General features: G+C 34.7%; 1 protein-coding gene across 2 annotated transcripts in view; it reads left to right on the plus strand.

The window, feature by feature from the left end:
• The window catches only part of LOC127730967 (RING finger protein nhl-1-like), a 29,329-nt gene extending 23,859 nt beyond the window's left edge, over positions 1-5,470 (plus strand). For both annotated transcript variants that reach the window (XM_052239605.1, XM_052239604.1), the window contains exon 3: positions 2,291-5,470. In XM_052239605.1, coding sequence (XP_052095565.1) covers positions 2,300-4,933 — 2,634 coding nt within the window. In that variant the 5' untranslated portion in view covers positions 2,291-2,299 and the 3' untranslated portion in view covers positions 4,934-5,470. The remainder of the gene's footprint in view (positions 1-2,290) is intronic.
• Positions 5,471-23,480: the final 18,010 nt, after the last annotated feature.

Below are 23,480 nucleotides of genomic sequence, written 5' to 3' on the forward strand. Positions count from 1 at the left end.
AAACACAATTTGGATTATGAATCTATGCTTACTTTGTGAAATAGACTACAGTATATACATTACAAACTTGAAATAGACTATAGACATTCAACTTTGACCTTAATGAAATATAACTACAACTTAGATTTATATTTATCCTTGTTGTAAAACTTATTTTGTGAAATGTACTATTTAATTTACAACTTCGAAATAGACTATATTTTCTTTTAAAACTTCGACTCTATCGAAAAATTATTATAACTACAACTTGGATTTATATTTATCCTTGTTGTTAAAAATAAGCTTATGAAATGGACTATTTAATTTACAACTTTGAAATAGACTATAAATTTTACAACTGGACCCTATTGAAAAAATTATGGTTATAATATTATTATTCAACTTGGATTCAGATTTATTCCTGTTAAAAATAGACTGCTAACTTTAAAACTCAACTTGGATTAAAGTTTATCCTTATTGAATATGGTATTCAATATTAATCTAGCTCAACTTGGATTTTATTTTATCCTTGTTGAAATTTGACTTAAATTTTTTTATCTTTTAACATTCAACTTAGATTAGAATTTATCTTTGTTGATGTATACCCCTTAACTATTTTATTTCAACTTATAGATTCATATTTATCCTTGTTGATATATACTCAAATTTAATAATTATAACATTTTCAACTTGGATTAGAATTTATCCTTGTTGACATAGATTTTGATTAACTATATTATTTCTTTTCAACTTGGATTTATATTTATCCTTGTTGAATTTAAAACTACTGAAAGATATACTATAAGCTTAATTAATCTCACCAACTGTACTTTTCTTTTCTTTCACCTTTTGTTGAAGTGTCCTTTTTTATTATGTTCAGTTTTGTTTTTTTTTAAGTGTAAACAAATATGGACAGTAACAATTTAAAATATTTTTACTTATCAATTGCGTGCCTAATAAAATATTCACGTAGATTCTTAAAATTTTCTTTAAAAAGAAAACTAAATTCGCTGCCACCAGTGTAAAGATTGTTCTCAATCTTTCTTACAATACCTTTAGTCTGTAGATATTTATTCTATTCAATAGCTTTTCGAAATACATTAGCCGCCAGGTTTTCTAAATAAAATAACAACTAAACTACTATTTTAAGAAATAGAAATTATTATTATTACTATAAATTACTACAAAGAATGAAAGTACAATATGTTTAACGGTTTTCTGTGATTTTCGTGCGTGAAGTATTTACCTATTAAGTTTCTGTAAAGATGAGTTCAAATTCGTTTTGCTATTCGGAAAATCCCCTTTTTATAATACTTAGCACGCCTTATCCTTGCGCGTAAGAAAATAGGTCGCTACTGGTCAAGGTTAATCATATAAATCACTGTCAATACATACGTAAATATTGGATTATAAAGAAAGCAATCACGATTTCATACGTCTCGACACCGATTTATCAATATAAAGCATATAAACACAAGTAACTAAAGAAATGTAGGATTAATAACAAGTTAGAAAACAAAGATGTTATTCGAATGCCACATGTTGGCGGAATTTCGTAACGCTAAATCGGCAACTGCCAATTTTGCCGGGAACAACGTTACGTTAACACAAAGGTAAAACCGCGTTATTGAATGTTCACAACACTTGGAATGCTTTTGTTTGGTATATATTTTGTTGTTATCCTTCATCAAACTATCAAATCGGATAAAGAAATAAAAGCTTATAAAACTGTTATTCATTTTCGGATTTTTTTGTGTATATGTGTAATAAAAATAAGAAGATGTGGTTTGATTGCCAATGAGGCAACTCTCCACAAGAGACCAAATAACACAGAAATTAACAACTATAGGTCACCGTACGGCCTTCAACAATGAGTAAAACCCACACCCACATATTCAGCTATAAAAGGCCCCGAAATGACAAATGTAAAACAATTCAAACGTGAAAACTAACGGCCTGATTTATGTACAAAATAATGAACGAAAAATAAATATGATATACAGCAACAAACGACAACCACTGAATTACAGGCTCCTGACTTGGGACAGATACATACAGACTGGCGGGGTTAAACTAGTTTGAAGGCGCCAACCCTCCCCTAACTGCATGCATTTTTTCAGCAAGTTTTTGCTAAATTATTAAACAAATAAAGAGTTGCTTGATAAACATAAACTCTAACTGGAAGTAGCCTCCTTTTTCTGGGGGTACAGTTTGTGCGTACTTTTTCAGTGCCAGCTATTAATCTGCAGAAAGAGACGAACCATCTTTGTAACGGATTCTTATGTATAACAAATGTTGCTTCTCGTTTCAGACTTTAGACATGGATGACGAACATGATTTTTTATACTCGGCTGGACAAATAGAACAGCTCTTAAAATGTGCAGTATGTCTCGATAGGTTTACCAATCCAAAAATATTGCCATGTCAACATACTTTTTGTTCAACTCCATGCTTAGAAGGACTTGTCCATCCAATCACGAGATACATAAAATGTCCAGAATGCCGTGCAGAGCATCGTGTACCGTACGAAGGAATAAGAGGATTTCCAAATAATATTACCATCCAAGGATTTCTTGATCTGCGCTCTCAAAGAAACCAAAACAGGTATCAAGAACAAACGGGAGGAGCAATTGGAAATGTTGATCAAGCACCCCACAGAGCGAATTCCGCAGCGGAAGCGGCAGCAGATGCCGCAAGTGCATATATAAATGCCGTCGTTGATGAACAGACACCGTCAGTAGCTGCGGCATCACGAAGCGGTTGCACAGTTTGTGGTCGCGAAGCGTTTTTGGCTCGATGTGATCACTGTGACATGATTGTCTGTGTTTCGTGTCAAAACTCTCACACTGAACAAATAAAACTGGATATTGCACGTCTGACGGGACAGATAAGACGTGGTCTTCCTACTATATCTAACGCTATTAGTAGCATTGAGAGAAAGTCTACACAAATTCGACAGAGAACGGAAGCCATTAAATCCGATATTTCAGAAGCGATTGAACGTTACATGACTGAACTTAGAAATAGACAACGTCTTCTTCATGGTGAGGTTGAAATGTTTTTGCAAGGAGAGACTAGATCATTGTCAATGCATGTTGAAAATCTTGAAGTTGAAATAGCGAGTATTTCGAGTTTCAGTGACACGACGGATTCTTCTCTTGCTCGGTCGCAGGCAAACATACCTGTTAGGGATTTAGTCGATATACGAAGACAATGTGTAGAATACATGGAAGCTCTAAGAGGCTATGAGAATGGCAATTTCGAGGTTCCCAGAGAGCGTTATCTACAGTTCATTGTTGAAGAAAATAGATTGTTAAATGCAATAACAAACTACGGTGAAGTGGTTGTTTCCAATGTTCCACCAGAATCCACTACTCCGTCAAGAGAAGAATCTCCACAAGATGCCCCAGCATCACAGTCAACACCTATCGTATCGTCGTCACCAGCAATACCAGTTTCATCGACATTATCAACTTCAACTTCAACGCCTTCATCGATTTCGACTTCATGGGCGCCTTCGATGGAAGCAGTTGATCGCGCAATCGCTCTGATACGATCTGGAGGCAGAGAAAATTTTCAAACACCAAGTCCTGGACGCTCTCTGACTCCAGAATTCAGACCCCTTCCACCAAATGGTGGTACAATACATCGACGAAGTTTGCAAGAGCGCAGGCGACACCACATGACTGATAGCAGATTAGCAGGTTTGTTAAGTGGCAGTGCTCCTTCCGTTTATAATCGTACAGCCACTCAGCCGAGAAGGCAAAGAAGTTTAACCACAGGTGCGACATTAATGGATATTCAAGGAGCATCTGGCTTTTACCAAAGACCCGTTCAACACTCAATTGAAGAAGAAGAACCCGCACTCGTTTATGCTAATGCACGTAGTCGGACTTTTGAAAGAGAGGAAAGTCCAGACCCGGGACATCCATTATCACGTGTTAATTCGGCTGAAGCGAGACTAAGATCAAGGCCTGCTGTAAGATTTGATATTAATGGCTCTGGAGACTCAGATTCCGGAGAAGAACAAGTTATGAATTTACAGGTGGTGTCTTTTCAAGGAAATGAAAGTACAATGGTTTCTGAAGCGATAAATAATTATCAAGACAAAGGTCGGGCTATTATAAGGTTTGGAACAAGAGGTAGTGATGAAATGCAGTTCACTTGGCCACGTGGTGTGGCAGTTTCAGGTCGTGATAATACAATTCTTGTTGCAGATAGTAGCAACCATAGACTGCACGTTTTCGATTCAGTAGGACGCTTCATTAAAACTTTTGGATCATACGGTCAGAGTGATGGCGAGTTCGATTGCTTAGCTGGTGTAGCTGTGAACACTTTTGGCCAAATAATCACATCTGATCGCTATAACCATAGAATCCAAGTATTTGATCACAATGGTACGTTTCAGCATATGTTCGGAGAGGAAGGTGTAGATAATGGTCAACTCCTATATCCATGGGGCGTTGCATGTGATAAAATGGGTTTCATTTATATATGTGACAAGGAAAATCACAGGATACAAGTATTCCAAGCGAATGGTAGTTTTGTTCGTAAGATAGGAGGACTTGGGCATAGGTTTGGTCAAATGGAAAACCCCCACTATCTAGCGATAAGCCCCGACAATCGCATATACGTAAGTGATAGTAGTAATCACCGGATACAAATTTTTAGTATGTATGGTGACTTCTTGTTTAGCTTTGGATCACCAGGAACAATGCAAGGACAGGTAAAGTTTCCTAAAGGAATTGCTATAGATGAACAAGGCTTTGTTGTGGTGGCGGATAGTGGCAATAATCGTATTCAAGTCTTCCATGGCGACGGGCGATTCTATTGTATGTTTGGAACTTATGGGAGTGGAAATGGTCAGTTCAAAGGATTAGAAGGTGTCGCCATTTTAGCAAACGGAAATGTGGTTGTCAGCGACAGAGAAAACCATAGAATACAGATTTTTTAAAGGATACAGGTTGTGAATATAAAGTTCGTAAACACAAATAAGACATATCATACAAATTATGTGAACCGCTCGTTAGACCACAATGAGGTATTGGTTGTACTATCAGTTAGTCCTAAAAGCATAAACTTTGAAAAATATGTCAATTAATTTTTTTGCTTTGGTAATCCAGTTAATTATTATGGTTATTTTTTTGGCAAAATTATTATACTAAAGTAATGTCATTGTGACGTCGTTATTGATATATATGTATCAGACCACAAATTACGTTCTATAATTAGTTTTCGACAGGCTATTCTAAAACATGTTTTTCAAGAGCATCTTTTTAATAGCGATGTATGTTTTTGGTTCACGTTTTGCTAAAGGAAAAAGAAACAAAATGTCAAAATAATTCTGGGATTTTTTTTCGAAAAGTAAATGTTGTTGTTATTTGTTAAGAACTATTTACTTGTGATTTCAATGAACCATAGAATTGACTGAATTTTCCCCTCTTCTTTCAAATTTTGGAAGGAATGTGATGTGAATAAACGAAAGAGATTTTATTTTGTCTGTATACCTAAACAGGTACAATTATGTAATATTTTCAGAATAGAAGGTAAAAGCACCATAATTGTCCATGACACCATATCTCTACATGGTTTCGCGCTACAATGTGAACGTTCTTTTATACTTTTGTAGGCTTTTACAACGAAGGTTTGTTATGATTTTCTTTCACAAGTCAGATAGCTGAAAAATCGATAAAATAGAAACTTAAAATCCCTTTCCAGTTTGGCAAATGACTTTATGATATCCTTTGGAAACACCAACACATACATATTAAGTGTCTATCTAATCATTTCATAGCAGATGCATTAAAACAACTGTAATAATATACCCTCAGTAGCTATTTGCTGAGTGCTGTAAACATAATCCATTCATGTAATGCAATTCAATACTTAGTCTAATAATTTGAATAGTAAATTTTGAATATTTAAATATCCACTCTAGTCAAATTTGCGTTTTCTATTTTCATTTATTACTTTATATTTCGTTCTATGTCAAATTTAAAAAAAACAAAGGGAAAAATCATTTCTATGATATTAATTTTTAAGAAATTATTCCGTGGTAAACACTACGGTATGTACAGACAGTACTGCAGAGGGCCAAACAAATAATATTAAACGCCTAGCTAAGATCCTCAAACACACATAAATCAAAACAAAGCATTCGGGACACAATTTTCCTTCGAAATCCAACTTTGTTTTACTATACTGCAAGGGGCAGATTTTATGCTTTTTAGAATATGTTTCCAAATAAGCAATAAAGATTATAGATTGTCCTGACACTGTATGAATTCTATTGCCATGGGGTGTTTACCAAACAACGATCTATATATGGTCTACAAATTTACGGATCCTGCTGTATGACGACTTTGGGTTTGTTTATATATCGTGCAGAGCTTACAAAATAGCCACTGTAAATTTCATGTTAGAAACACATTCTTACTGTTTTACTGCCGATTTTTTGCTGCAGTTTATTTCCGTTTTCTATCCCTTTTTTATGCAATTACTGTTCGACAATGTAAGACGGATATAGAAGTTGTTAGCATTTCATAGTTTGAATCATGTGAAATATGCCCATGACTTCTGTGTTAAAGTCTCATGGATACGTTTGGGTTGAAAAGAATACCCGAAACACCAGTCGAGATGTTCACGTGTGCAATGTTTTTAAAAGATGTTTTATTATTTAAGTTTAAGTATTTGTATGTATTTTATATTGTATGCAATGTAGAATTGTTTTTAATTCACGTGCTCATCATTTCTTGAAATTATTTATTTATTTGTGAACATTAGCACTAAAGAAGTGTAGATAACTTTTATTTCAGTGCACTATTTCACAGTTTGTATATTTTCGAAAACACGAACAACCAATGGAATAATTATTAATTTTGTTTATATTGGAATATTTTCTTCATGTGGACATTGTATTTAAGATGTAGTGCTAACCATTTTTCGTATACAAGGCGTCGAAAATCGCAAAAGTCAAGACATAGTGAATGCTTTTTAGGTCTTAATAATATGCCAAGGCTAGTTTATGATATGCTATTTAAGTATGCCTCAGCATCAGCGGATTTTATATCCACAAAGATTACATATCCCTGCTCTACAATCATTAGAATTGAGAATGGAAACGTGGAATGTGTCAAAGAGACAACAACCGACCAAAGAACAGAAACATTGCACGTTTTGCTTATTTTACATACTAAGTGTTTTACGTAAGTACTAATCATTCATTTTAGATATAAGGTCACATTTAGAAATGATTAATTATTGAAAACTAAACCCATGAACATACGTCATACTTGCTGTATGGGAACATTCGTCAGATTAGATTGATTTTGCAATTATTGTTGAAAGCGGGTGAGATATTTTTCATACCTCGATCCAACGATTATGTTGGGGTCATCTTGTCAGGTCTTTGGTCATGTTTTTCTGCAATTACTAGTCTAAATATTACTGTATCTCTCGAATATTTCACGAACGGAGTCATTTTCAAATAAACCTCGGAGTCTTTACTCAATTTTTTTGTATCATAGCTTTATGTATACTTCGAGATGCTGGCATCTTTTAAAAAGACTTATCATATTATCAATAAATACAGATAACCCAAAACTGCAAATTTGATAGGTGTTTTACTAATCTAAAGAAAAAAAGAGAAAAAGAGAAATAACATGCTGTTGCAAATACATTTTGGCATTATCTTGTAGATAAAAATTTAATTAATTACTTATATTGGGTATCGATTAGTGCAATAATTTACTAAATCGTTTCATTTTTACAATGATTTATCAAAATTGTCATCAATATCAATCTTGAGAACTGAATTAGAACTTGATTGTATGGATATTCTTTAAACTTTTTATTAGAATGTTCATTTTTGTAAAACTTTAAGGTTTATTACCTCTTATACTAACTTTGAGTGAAACAAATATAAGAAAAAATGGAAATAACTTTTTACTAAAATTTGATGTACTATAGTCCCGCCCGACGCAGTGACCGTAAGCGTTTATTACTACATTATTAGACACGTGGACATCTCAGTACATATCTTTCAAACCTCATTTTGAATCAAAGCCTTTTTTTATTTAAATAAAGGGATTGAGATAATTTGTTTAACAATAAAACTTCAATTGAACATGGGTAACATTTTCACTTTTCACTTTTCTGTTTTCTGTTTTCTATACATTTGTAAAGGTGATTAAGTGAGCATCATGACAAATACGTTTGACCAGTCATCATACAGTATTATATTAAAATATGTCTATTCTGTGCCAATTCTTAAAATGCTAATCAGATGTAAATTTTTTTGTGTTATTTTGTTTTTTGTTATTAAATTATGATGTGTTTATCTTTATTCTATAGTCTCTCAGGATGAAGTTAAAGGAGGGAGGGGACAATAAACCATTGGTCATTACACGTAGAGTAACATCTGCTTACAGGTCCGCATTCACAGCCACTTTTGGGGCAGCACCATATGTAAACACGTGACCTTAGGAGAGAATGAATACGGTACAAAAGGTGACGTATTGGTGCTGAATTACTCCTATAAATCAAAATAAGGTGATGTGATATGATTATCATTGAGACAACTATCCATAATGACCAAAGAAGGAATAATTACAGTTCACCGTACATGTCTCGTATATGAACAATTCATTGGCTTTTATTTTCTGTGAACAAATAATTATCTTACTACAACCACATAACGTGGTGTAAGGATCCATTTTTATTAAAGATGAATAGTAGTCTGCTGGGGAAATAAGATCAATCTGACCAAAGTTCCATGCTTTAATAACCGATTCACGTTCTTGATCAGTTCTCGCATAATAAGTGACCTACAGTTAACAAAAAGACACACCAATGTGACAACTATCCACCACAGTTAGAATGAAATGGATGTAAACAATTATAGATAATCTTGCGGCCTTCAACAATGAGGAAAAACTCATACCCTATAGTCGGCTATAAAAGGCTATAATTTATAACAAAACAATTTACGAAAAACAAATATGCCAGACATGAACCAACGACAAACATTGAACTACATGCTCCTGACTTGGGACAGGCACATACATAATCTGGCGGGATTAAACATGTTTGAAAGCCCTAACCTGGAACGAGACTGGTGTAACAGTACAACGTAAGAACAAACTATAAAAATCAGTTGAAAAGGATTTAAACTCATCAGATCGATACAAAGCAGAAAAAACATATAACAAAAACACAGGCCGGACGTGGCAGGGTATTTACACATCCCTACAAACAAAAAAGACACAAAGTACAGATCTGAGAGTACTCGGTTACTGACAGCTTGTTCAAAGCCAATAACAACTAATAAAAAATCATGTATCTAAGACTAAAATATCAATCCGTACACATCCAACATCCAATGTATTTAGTGTAAAACTTATTCCCTGATACTAATTGACCAATAATTATTTATAAATTGTTAACGTTGCATCGAGATGAGTAAATGAGCAAACCACCTATTTACTCTGAAACACATTCTGTATGTGCCTGTCCTAAGTCAGGAAGCTGATTCATTGGTTAGCTTTGGTTTGCAAGCTGTCATACGTTTATTGTTTTTAGCAAAAATTAGGTCCCGTTGATTTAATCTTTTAATTTGTCTGAAATTGTGTCGGGTCATTTTTAACTTACTATGAAGTCGTATAGTGACCTATAGTTGTTTATATACTTTTCCTTTGGTCTCTGGTGGATAGTTGTCTCATTGGCAATCATATCGCATTGTTCCTTGTGACCTATTGAATTAAACTTATATCACCGGGTTTGTACATCTGTCACCGGGGAAACTGGGTGACTTGTAAGGTTGCGTAACAAGAGCCTGACTGAATGGCCTCTTGTTACTGAAACTGTGTGATGCACCTGATCACACAACGAACGATTGCTCTGAATAGCAATAACACTTCTGAGACTGAAACTCTGGTGAAAACTAACTGTTGAGACTCTGGAACTAGCGATGAATAAACCAATAATTCAGCATGGAATACTAATACTTTTATTACAGATGGACTGTGTTCAGTGTAAAGTCCTGAGTCCAAATCTTGCTTATAAAAATTATAAACAAGTATTTATACACAATTGAATTGACAAGTATAGACATAACAAATAACAATTAATTTGAGTAATATTGTTCACTGACAAGGATTAAACTATTTTTAGAACTTGAAGAATAAACTTAATTTACTAATCTGATTATGATATTTAAAAATATATAATAATGAAAAAGGTATAATGTCACTAATTAGCTAATAGAATAAAACATGTCACTCAATGTCCAAACTGAGAATTAAATTGCATATCAAAGCATGTTGATTTTAAGTCCTGGATATTAAATGTAAATAGAAACGAAAACATAAATTAAAAAGAAATTATGAAACACAGAGAATTAAAGTCCAAAATATCAAAATTGAGAATTTTATATTAAAGTCCAAAATAATAAACGAAGCTGCATTTTCCTCTGTCACATATGCCTCTCCTCCCAATTAAGTCCGTCCTCGGACTTAGCACTATCTAAATCGGCCTCCTCTGCGGTTGTTATAGTGTCTGTTGTTATAGTTGGGTCGCTGTTGGTTTTGGCTGGAAGACAACATGTAGTTTTCATGACGAAGGCTTTGAAGTTCTTCTGTCAGCTGTTTGATAGAATGTTCATGAAATTGCAGTTTTGAATGAAGGTCTGATTTTTCATTTTTCAATGTTTGTATTTCATCCGTAAATTCGGTGGAACGTAAATAGTAAAGATCCTGGACCATTTTCACAGTCTTGTCTTTTTCAATAACCTGGTCTTCCAATTCCTGAATTTGATGTACATATTCTTGTACGTTTATAGGCGAAACATTTTGTTCTTTGTGTTGCCGAATGTTTTCAAGTTCGTGTTTTAACTGGTCTCTCTCGGATTTAACACTCTCTATATTGTTCAATTGAAATTTTAAGTCCTGGATGCACTTTTGTTGTTCTGAATTTTTACGTTTTTCCTCTGATAATTTCAGCTTAACACCATTTAGTTCTGTTTTAAGCACATTTGCAATATCCAAATATTGAACGAAAGCTGAATTTCTCATACCAGAGAACGGTAAGGCTCGGATAATATTTTTGCGCTCAATATAGCTGTGTATTCTAGCTATATCACGTTCTTTTTGCTTTCGAGATTTTACATGAACTGGTGTACTTTGTCTGTTCTTTGCTGCTTTTGAAAAACACTTACTCGAATAATGTCCGAATTTTCCACAAGAAAAGCATCTCTGATTGATGGAATTACATATATAGTGTTTATGAAATTTACCGCATCTTCCACATGCTGGACTATAACCTGACTGGACGTTCCATGGTTTCCATTGTGGTCGAAAGCTGTACTCCATCGCTGAATATTGTCTACGCAACTTGTCTGGGGAACTCGCTTGGCTGCTTGAGGTATCTGGATCGTGTGCTGAGCTAAAAAGTCAGCACGCCGTCGTCGTCCACCAATCTGTCACCGGGGAAACTGGGTGACTTGTAAGGTTGTGTAACAAGAGCCTGACTGAATGGCCTCTTGTTACTGAAACTGTGTGATGCACCTGATCACACAACGAACGATTGCTCTGAATAGCAATAACACTTCTGAGACTGAAACTCTGGTGAAAACTAACTGTTGAGACTCTGGAACTAGCGATGAATAAACCAATAATTCAGCATGGAATACTAATACTTTTATTACAGATGGACTGTGTTCAGTGTAAAGTCCTGAGTCCAAATCTTGCTTATAAAAATTATAAACAAGTATTTATACACAATTGAATTGACAAGTATAGACATAACAAATAACAATTAATTTGAGTAATATTGTTCACTGACAAGGATTAAACTATTTTTAGAACTTGAAGAATAAACTTAATTTACTAATCTGATTATGATATTTAAAAATATATAATAATGAAAAAGGTATAATGTCACTAATTAGCTAATAGAATAAAACATGTCACTCAATGTCCAAACTGAGAATTAAATTGCATATCAAAGCATGTTGATTTTAAGTCCTGGATATTAAATGTAAATAGAAACGAAAACATAAATTAAAAAGAAATTATGAAACACAGAGAATTAAAGTCCAAAATATCAAAATTGAGAATTTTATATTAAAGTCCAAAATAATAAACGAAGCTGCATTTTCCTCTGTCACACTTACATGAGCAACACGACGGATGGAGCAGGACATGTTTACCATTCCGGAGCACCTGATATCACCCCTTGTTTTTTTGGTGGGGTTCGTGTTGCTCAAAATTTGTGTTTTGCCATGGCATTGCCAGTTTGTTATCGACTTGTGACAAATTTGTGTTTTGCCATTGGCATTGCCAGTTTGTTATCGACTTGTGACAAATTTGTGTTTTGCCATTGGCATTGCCAGTTTGTTATCGACTTGTGACAAATTTGTGTTTTGCCATTGGCATTGCCAGTTTGTTATCGACTTGTGACAAATTTGTGTTTTGCCATGGCATTGCCAGTTTGTTATCGACTTGTGAGACAAATTTGTGTTTTGCCATGGCATTGCCAGTTTGTTATCGACTTGTGAGACAAATTTGTGTTTTGCCATTGGCATTGCCAGTTTGTTATCGACTTGTGACAAATTTGTGTTTTGCCATTGGCATTGCCAGTTTGTTATCGACTTGTGACAAATTTGTGTTTTGCCATTGGCATTGCCAGTTTGTTATCGACTTGTGACAAATTTGTGTTTTGCCATTGGCATTGCCAGTTTGTTATCGACTTGTGACAAATTTGTGTTTTGCCATGGCATTGCCAGTTTGTTATCGACTTGTGAGACAAATTTGTGTTTTGCCATGGCATTGCCAGTTTGTTATCGACTTGTGAGACAAATTTGTGTTTTGCCATTGGCATTGCCAGTTTGTTATCGACTTGTGACAAATTTGTGTTTTGCCATTGGCATTGCCAGTTTGTTATCGACTTGTGACAAATTTGTGTTTTGCCATTGGCATTGCCAGTTTGTTATCGACTTGTGACAAATTTGTGTTTTGCCATTGGCATTGCCAGTTTGTTATCGACTTGTGACAAATTTGTGTTTTGCCATTGGCATTGCCAGTTTGTTATCGACTTGTGACAAATTTGTGTTTTGCCATTGGCATTGCCAGTTTGTTATCGACTTGTGACAAATTTGTGTTTTGCCATTGGCATTGCCAGTTTGTTATCGACTTGTGATTTTGGATGTCCCTTTGGTATTTCCCCCCCCCCCCTTTTCTCTTTTATTCATATTTATATGAACAAGACGTCATACAGAATCTTTTTTTAGAACAATCAAAAGCTAACTTTAAACTTTATAACTTCACGATACGCTATACGGAAAACCGATTTGTCCTTTACACTTTTAATGCAAAGTTGGTAGTATGTTGATCGCACCTATGTCTTATGTCTATGTCTTTTTTATTATTGTCAGCATGGTTGTCTACTTTTATAAATTAGATGTAAGCGTTCTTTCAGTTTTTTAATGATTCGATGGTATCGATAAAATATCTAACAATTAGTGTTTTACGGAGGCTTATATGTTGAGTAGAATAGAGAATGAAAACGGGCAACGTGTCAAAGAGACAAAAAACCGACCTAAGAGCAGAAGACAGCCGAAGGCAACCAACGGGTCTTCAATGCAGCTAGAAAATTCAATAAACGGAGGCGGGCTTCAGCTGGCCCCTAAAAAATAATGTATACTAGTTCAGCGAAATGGACGCCACACTAAACTCCGAAACATACAAATGCACCAAAATTTAAAAAGAACATAAGACAAACAAAGGCTAGAGGTTACTGACTTTGGACATACGCAATAATGCGGCGGGGTTACACATGTTTTGAGAGATCTCAACCCTCCTATTATACATCTATCCAATGTGGAATAAACAAACGCACAGCAATACACACAATAAAACTAAATTTATGAGAAATCCGAGTCCAATGTTAGAATATTTGACAGAAGAAGCTAAGCAAAATAACAAGGATTAACATACTAGTAAATTAACAAAGGACTACTAGAAAGATTTATGTCTTTTATATGTACATTTTATAGTGTCCTCATGTTTTGATGCAAAATCTTGAGGAGGTCTGCTTCCCTGGTTTGTTTTCTTGTTTCTTGTAGGTTTTCGGTAAATTTAGATTCAATGCTTGCTGTACTGTCACCTGGAGAATTCCAACTGTCCCAATTATATCTGGAAAAAATCAATATCTTCCATAATATAGATATGTGGGAAGCTATTGTTACAAGCTTCAGTTGTTTATGTGTTGAGCTTATTAATATAAATAGTGTGTCCTATTTGAAGGTGATCTATAAACTAATCCTACTAGTAACTACAAATTCATTTTAATAAACAAGTTTTATTTTTAATTTAGTTTCCATCTGTTCTGTGTTGCGCCCTATAGTGAATATCTGCACAATAAAAGACCTTTGTCTATATCATTGTGTTGGTCTGGTTGTTGTTTTCGATAACCGACCAACACAAGGATGAATTTGTTCATTTACTTATTTTCAACTTCATACTTGTTTTGTCCTTTTTAACTTTTAATGATTCGAGCGTCACTGATGAGTCTTTTGTAGACGAAACGGGCGTCTGGCGTACACAATTTTAATCCTGGTATCTATGATGAGTTTATGTTGAAACAATGACTGGGTAATATGGGCACTGTAGAAATACCCAATACTAGCTTTAATACAACGTGGTGAAGGCGTGGTTCTCGAGAAAATTAAAGCTCTCTACGCTTGTTGTTCGTACGCCAGTGTCTAATTACGGCTCCATTATATTATTGTAGACACAATAACATGAGTTCTACTGGTTGTAATGTTTGATGATTGAAAGTTTAGCAGACGCTTTAGCTGTAATGGTTCTCCTAGGTTTTGCTGATTTTATATAATCGTCTAGGTCAATAGCAGGAACTAGTCCCTCAGCCACCTTTAACTAAAATATTAGCGTTTGGCTTGTACGTCTATTTTGTATTTCTTGGAGTTTTAGTTTGGCAAGCATGTTTATCATGCATCCATTTTCCTTTGTTTAGTAATCGCCTCTTATGAACCTTGCCTCTTTCCGTTGTATTTTTTTCTGGCTTGTTGGTATCCTTTATGTAGGACTAAAATCTATGGTGGGTTCCAGATCTATGGCAGATTTCAAATCTATGGCAAATATGACGTCACAAACGCCATACAAATCATAAATCTATGGCAGTTTTTTGTTTTCTCCAAATCTATGGCAGATTTTGAAATTGCGTAATTGTCCGGGGAAAAGATCGCAATTAAAAACGTCATATAACCCGGGACTCAAAGAGAGTTTTACAAACAAATATGTCTTTCTATGTTGTGATGTTACACTATTGTTTCAGGTTATGGTGAAGGTTGGCGCTTATTAAAACGTTTAAAACGCTGCATTTGTTTTCATCTGTCCTAAGTTAGGAACCTGATGTTCAGTGGTTGTCGTTTGTTGATGTGGTTCATAAGTGTTTCTCGTTTCTCGTTTTTTATATAGATTAGACCGTTGGTTTTCCTGTTTGAATGGTTTTACACTAGTCATTTTTGGGGTCCTTTATAGCTTGCTGTTCGTTGTGAGCCAAGGCTCCGTGTTGAAGGCCGTACTTTGACCTATAATGGTTTACTTTTACAAATTGTGACTTGGATGGAGAGTTGTCTCATTGGCACTCATACCACATCTTCTTATATCTAAATACACAGGGAAATAGTTCCCTCTTTCCCTCTTGATGGTTTACAGGAAGATATGGCCTTGATCCAGAGGAGGGACAATAGAAGAAGAAGAAGAAGATGTTTTATTTTCCATTAAATGGGCTCACAAGGAGCATAATACAATATAAGACATTAATAAGACAATAACAAAAAGAAACAACAATAGTCTAGTATACATACAAAGAAAAGAAAAAAGCAGTTTGAACATCATGAACTACACACATATATAAATATATATAGATATACGTTCAATAGTATTTCCCTCCTTCTCAGGTACACCCCAACATGAAAAAGTTCCTAAAATAAATTGGCAATGTATTGGATATTTAACTTAATTGCAAAAGCCACCAAGGGACGGTGCTGCATGGCAAGGTGGGAGATAGACTCATATGGTATACATGAATGTAAAATAGATAATTTGGTTATGATATTATGAGCAGATGCACAAACCTGATATGTCATCCTCGTGCCTGATGCAGAAAGGGTTGGTACATATTGTAAGATGACCCGACTGCAAGAGGCACCAAGGGACGATGCTAAATGACATGCCCAAGTTTTCATAGTACGAAATAGAAAAATACTTAAAAATAATATATATGGGAATAATTCTGATTGTCAATGATAAAATAAATACAAGAAGGTACATTACTATTATTATAGGTGAATCTAGGTAACCACCATGCCATCCTCGTGCCTGATGCAGATAAGCTAGATCTATATTTTGCCTTCATCAATCAGATCACAAACACATATTAATATATCAACATTCTCTACATCAAGAAGCCAGATTAGTTTTTGGCTAGGAATCAAGTGCTTAAAGTTAGGACACAGTGAGTTGATCATGGAGTATATGCAGTTTCTTCTAGTTAAAGATGATGTACATGAAAATAAAAAAATGTTTTTCATCATCAATTTCATTTGAGGTGCACCTGAGACATATTGTGTTTTGTCGAGAAACACCATGATATCTACCTTGTTCAATTCTAAGTCTATATGAGGAAATACGCAATCGAGTAAAATTTCTCCTCCGCTCAGGGGATCGCAATAAAATAAGATATCTTTCAAAACCAAAATTGGTCTTGAAAGTGCTATAGTTACAGAGCTTTCCATCAGAACAGTTGTGCATTTGGAGTCTCCACTGATCCTCATAGCACTGGTACAGAATTTTTTTTGTATAAAAATTTAAAGCTGTAATTACTTGTAGAAGCTAAATTGACAACCCCTTTAATATTCTTTAGAAGGAATTTTTGACTCATGTAGTAATTTTGACTCTAAATATGCCTCCTTTAGTAGTGGAAAAGATGATCCCAAAATATCAAGCTGTGCCAGTAACTGATCATAGACTTTGCAATGTCAAAATGCAGAGGGAATCTACTTAGTTCAGAAAGAGTGGCAAAAGTTAATGTGTAGCCTTTCTGAAAGAAGTTTAGGATAAGCCTGATCTACATTTGTAGTCATAGATTTTAATTGGTTTTTGAAAGGTTTAAAATATCCCCAAATTTCTGAACTATATAAGAGAATAGGTTTAATTGTATGATCAAATACATGAAGGCTGTTTTTTAAACTTAGATTCAGTGACAGAAAGTCCTTGCGTAGCTTATGTGTTGTACCGTAATAATCCCGCGATGAATAAAGGCACCACTGTTTTTAGAAGCGAATATTTCAGGAAAGGAATTATAGTTAATATTGTATCGTCTACGGCTGGCAAAGTATATAAAGTGAGGGATGAAATCACAGGATACCACTTTGACTTAAATCGTTATCAGTTAAAACAGATTTCTTAACGCCCAAATAAATATTATGGAAAAGGGCAAACTGTTTAATCCTTTTTAATCAAACTGCATTTTGGTTTGTTAATGGACTTTCATTGTGACTAGTTTGTTTATTGACTGGGTTAAACAGGTATCATGCACAAAGTAGGAAATGCTTATTCTCCAGGGCACACCATTTCCATCCTAGAGTTTGTTTCTGTGTATATCACTTCCTCACTTAGGGAACATTATGGTCGCCATCATGATTTGGTTGACCATTATGGAAGGTTCATTTCACAAATGGTTATGGATATGCTCCCGTTGTTGTACTAATCGGTTTCTCTTATAACGACTTTTAGACCCCGTTCACACTAGCATTTTTTTAAGCGATCTAAATTTGAATCAATCTAAATAAAACCAGTTAGCGTTCACATTATCTTTAATCCTAACGATCTCTATCGGTCTAATCTGAACCACTCCGTCACACTACAAGTAAAATGCAATCAATCTGATCTACAAATTACCCGTGAAATTGTAAACACTGTGTATATATAGTATAGAAATATTTAATCAAATTAATGTGTTGATACACACGCTTACAAAAAAATAATGGATGAAGTAATTGATTCTCTTGAATTACAAGTTCAAATGTTGAAACTGCTGTTCGTATAGTTTTCGTTTATTTTCAGCCCTTTTATATTGGTCACCCATATTGTAATACATTGCACGTGTAATTTTTCCGCCATACATATGGAAGGGCGCGGAAAATCCGCCATAATTATACATTTCTTAATTTGTAAAATGAAATTTCGTAATTTGTAACATGTATTTTTTTCATCCGTTACATGAATTTCTACATTTCTTGATTTGTGACCTGTAACTTCTTAATGTGTAAATGCAATTTCTTAATTTGTTCACTTATTTTCTTCGTTCCGGTTACATGAAATTCTACGTTTCCTTAATTTGTGAAAAGTAATTTCTTAGTTTGAGTCACGTTTTGGGAGAATGTGTTGACAGTGTAATTGTACCGCTGCCAGCCAATGAGAAGTTCCGTTTATCAAGAAAAACTACAAGTTACAAATAAACAAGTTACAAATCAATAAGTTTTACAAATCAAGAATGAATTAGTTCCACAACATTCCGCACGAGGTCGCTGTGGATCAGTGTCAACTCGTACCTTAGCCAACTCGTACCCAAAATTCACCAACTCGTATTTCCACCAACTTGTACAAAATATTTTTATTATTTATACGCATTAAAGTTGTTATGTTTTTTGATTGATATTTAAGTCTTAGCCTGATAAATGATTTTTTTATTAGTTGTTATTAGCTTTGAACTAGCTGTCAGTAACTGCGAGTACTCTCAGGTTTGTACTTAAGTGTACTTTTTGTTGTTAGGGATGAGGAATGGATAATACTCTGCCACGTCCGGTCTGTGTTGTTTTTTTTTTTTATGTTTTTCTGCTTTGTATCGACCTGGTGCGTTAAGCCTTTTTCAACTGATTATTATAGTTTGTTCTTATGTTGTGCTGTTATACCACTGTCCCAGGTTATGGGAGGGTTGAGCGCTTACAAAAATGTTTAACCCAGCCACATTTTTTTACGTGTCTGTCCCAAGTCAGGAGTCTGTAGTTCAGTGTTGAAGGCCGTACATTTGCCTATAATTGCTTACATCCACTTTATTTGAACTTTGGTGGATAATTGTCTCATTGACAATCATACCACATCTCCTTATTTTTATATTTAATACAATAAAGTACAATTTATTTGAAAACAAATTGCATCAGATTACCAATCAATAAAGTCTTTATTGATTGGTAATCTGATGCAATTTGTTTTCAAATCAGAAGTATCTTAAGTTTATCATTCGCCTTAGACAATCAGCTCTACATTCCTGGTACTGTTTCAGACGAATCTATAACAGAGCGTACCAGCTCTTCGTCAACAAATCATAACACGACCCCAAAAAGGTCTTACTCTAGTGATATCCCACCTAGCAAAAGACAGCGACTTGGGCCGTCCCATCGTACACCGAACGCAAATGCTCCACCGACTTCTGGCAGATAGGGGATTGGTGTAAGATGACTATCTTAAAAGAAATCGACCAGTAATGGAACTGTAAATAGTAAATATAAATTGAACAACGATAGCTTAAAGTTTTTTTTTCTTAAACGTTTGTGGGCTGAAGAAAAGACTGCTGTCTCCGGATTTCAATGACATTTTGCTTGGACATGATATCAGTATTTTTGTTGAAACGATGTTAACTGTCTTAGATGATTTAAACCTATCAGACGATTATATCTATATTTTTGGGACTATGTTTTATTTCTTTGCTGACTTTATCGCCTCAAAAAGATTCAAAAGGCATTCATATTCAAACTGACTAGAAAAATCTTCCTGAGCACATGTTCAACGCAAAAATTAGTAAAAAAATAAAAGCTCCATAGAATATGAAGGCTTTTCTAATCTTTTTGAAGCGATAAAGGCAGTGCAGGAATTAAACATAGTCCAAACGTTTTACATATACAGTTATTTAAATACTATAACAGATACGAACCATGATTACAAATGTAAGATCATACATTTCGCCGAAAATTTTGGTTTTTACAAAGTTAATAAGTAAAACTCAACGGACTTTTTTACAAAGTTAATAATTAAAACTCAACGGAATTTTGTGTTAAAAGTGCAGCATTTATTCCGAAATCTGTGTTTTCATAAACCCTTCTATGTTTATTTTTCATTTAAACAACCCCATTCTATTTTTGTAGGTCCGGGCCTATTATCCACTAATCAGGCGCGGATCCAGCTATTTTTAAAAAGGTGTTCCAACACATGCAAGTCATATAAAAAGAAGGGTTTCCTACCATATGTCCCCATATAAAAGCACTAGTTGTCAAACATATAGGGGGTATCAACCCCCGGACTCTCCATCCCAACCCGCCACTGACTAATGGTCACTGATTAGAATATTGTATGATTATAATTATTCAACATGTATATGAAATAAATCATCGTTCAAACAATTTCATATATTAATCACTTACTTCTAAAGACGAATGATTAACTTTAGATATTTGTGATTTGAAAACTAATCGCATCAGATTACCAATCAATAAAGTTGTACCGTATTGTATTTTGTATATTCTATAAAAGAACATAAAAACTTTAATGTGTATAAAAAGTACGAGTGGGTAGAAGTACGAGTTGGTAAATATTAAGTACGAGTTGGCTAAGGTACGACTTGATATGGATCCACAGCGACCTCGTGCGGAATATTGTGGAACTATTTCCATTCTTGATTTGTAAAACTTCTTGATTTGTAACTTGTAGTTTTTCTTGAGAAACGGAACTTCTCATTGGTTGGCAGCGGTAACAATTACACTGACACATTCTCCCAAAGCGTGACTCAAACAAAGAATAACATTTCACAAATTAAGAAATGTAGAATTTCATGTAACGAACGAAGAAAATACGTTAACAAATTAAGAAATTGCATTTACACATTAAAGAAGTTACATTTAACTAATCAAGAAATGTAGAAATGCATGTAACGGATGGAAAAAATACATGTTACAAATTAAGAAATTATATTTTACAAATTAAGAAATTACATGTTACAAATTAAGAAATTGCATTTTACAAATTAAGAAATGTATAATTATGGCGGATATTCCCTTCCATACTATGATACATGCGCACAAATTATTTTCGATTCAATCGTACTAGTTTAGATCGACCTTTGCGTTCATATTTAAAGTTAGGTCGATTCACTTTAGGTCGATTCAAACTAAACTACCTCTTTTGGTGTTTTAGTTTAGACCGATTTAAGATCGATTCAAATCGTTTACGTTGGGCTTAAATCGATCTTTTAGTGAACCGATCTAGTTTAAAATCGACCTAAATGTCTAAGTGTGAACGGGGTCTTACTTACTACCGGCTTTTTCGTTACTTTGGCATTGCGACTTGTGCCGCATTCATATTGTGCCATAGATTTGAAAACTAGAAAATCCACCATAGATTAGGAAACTAGAAAATTTTGGATTTTAAAAATTCCGCCATACATTTGGGATGGCATGACGTCATATTTACCATATATTGGGAATCTGCCATATATCTGGAACTCGCCATATGGATGTGAGTCCTACATATATACTGTACTGGTCACACACTGTTGCTGCATGTTCCATCGTTGATCGTACTAATGAAATGTATGCAGTTTATCGTTGAGGTTTGTGATTTTAGTCTTGGACTGCTGGTCTTGAGTTGTCTAGATATATTTGATGACACAGATTCGAATGAGATTTCGTGTGTGAGAGTTCGTAGTTATTTGATGTGATCATTTAATAGCTGTGAAATGTAAAGGATGATATATCTATACTCTCGAATTTACAGCAGTGTCCTAACTGACAAACATTTCGATTTTATATAAATATGAATTACTATCAAAGTAGGGAGGGATAGGGTGGGAAACTCAAAATTTTCTCAACCTATGCGTCTCGTTTAAAAACAGTGGACGCTTTTTATCAAATAATCCACCCATGACGGCCCATGTTTTTTTTTATAAATTTAATAAGGATTACGAATCGATAAAAATAGAATTCACTCTCACGTCAGCGTATTTACTTGTTTAAATACATGGCCAGGATAATACGTCACACGCAAAGTACTTTTCCATTACTTTTTTTCTCAAAATAAAAACTGCTTCCTTCAAGGTAAGTTGACACATTTGTAGGCGACTAATATCGTTCTTCGGGAAAACCGATTTTATATCTATATATACCGTCAAAGATCTATATTTACTGCATTACAGCCACGTCAGACATGAAAGCCTAGTAAAAGAGAGGCGAAGGATACCAAAGGGACATTCAAACTCGTAAGTCGAAAATAAACTGACAACGTCATGGCTAAAAAAGAAAAAGACAGACTAACAACAGTACATAAAATACCATAGAAAACCTAAGACTGAACAACACGAACCCCACCAAAAACTGGAGGTGATCTCAGGTGCTCCGGAAGGATGAGCAGATCCTGCTCCACGTGTGGCACCCGTCGTGTTGCTCATGTTAGTACAAAACCGGTGATGAGTCTAATTCGGTAGGACACATTCGGGTAAAAGGGGACGGTATTGTAGTAACGACAATTAGAACATATCCGTTGTCATCTGTGAAACAGATATTCCATAACGGTCAACCAACTCGTTATGGCGTCCGTAAAATTTACGAAGGGACGATTTGAAATTCACCACTTGGAACTCTTGGTTTAATAGCTTCCTTGTGAGCAGAAACCCTCTGTCAAGGGAAATCATGATAGGAAACACAAGCCCTTGAATATCGTATCAACTGGGAGATATATGCTCCGTATGCTTGCGCTGCTGGAATGTTGCTACATAAAAACGGAAATTTCACAATTTTGTCGTAAAGTTTGTTTTCAACCGACCATCATTGTCAGTTTCTAGATGTTAATATAAAAAGAAGATATGGTATGATTGCCAATGAGACAACTCTCCACAAGAGACCAAATGACACACACATTAACAACTATAGGTCACCGTACGGCCTTCAACAAATAAGCAAAGCCCATACCGCATAGTCAGCTATAAAAGGCCCAGAAAATGTAAAACAATTCAAACAAGAAAACTAAGACCTAATTTATGTACAAACTTATGAACGAAAAACAAATATGTAACACAGCAACAAACGACAACCACTGAATTACAGGCTCCTGACTTCGGACAGGCACATACAGAATGTGGCGGGGTTAAACTAGTTTAAAGGCGCCAACCCTCCCCCTAACCTGGGACAGGGGTGTAACTGTACTACATAAGAACAAACTATAAAAATCAGTTGAAAAAGGCTTAACTCATATCAAGATATGAAGCAGACTTAACTGTACCTGTTGTATCCTTTATCCCAAATTCGATGGGATAGATGCGTTCAACATAGTCACCAAATTTTGAATTATTTAGTGAGAAAACATCGTCTATTTAGTGGAATGTGAAGTAAATGATACATACTGCTTACTTCTTTTCTTTCTTCCTAAGAAGTT

The sequence above is a fragment of the Mytilus californianus genome, unplaced genomic scaffold (genome assembly GCF_021869535.1).
Source record: "Mytilus californianus isolate M0D057914Y unplaced genomic scaffold, xbMytCali1.0.p SCAF_2, whole genome shotgun sequence".
NCBI classification, from domain to species: domain Eukaryota; kingdom Metazoa; phylum Mollusca; class Bivalvia; order Mytilida; family Mytilidae; genus Mytilus; species Mytilus californianus.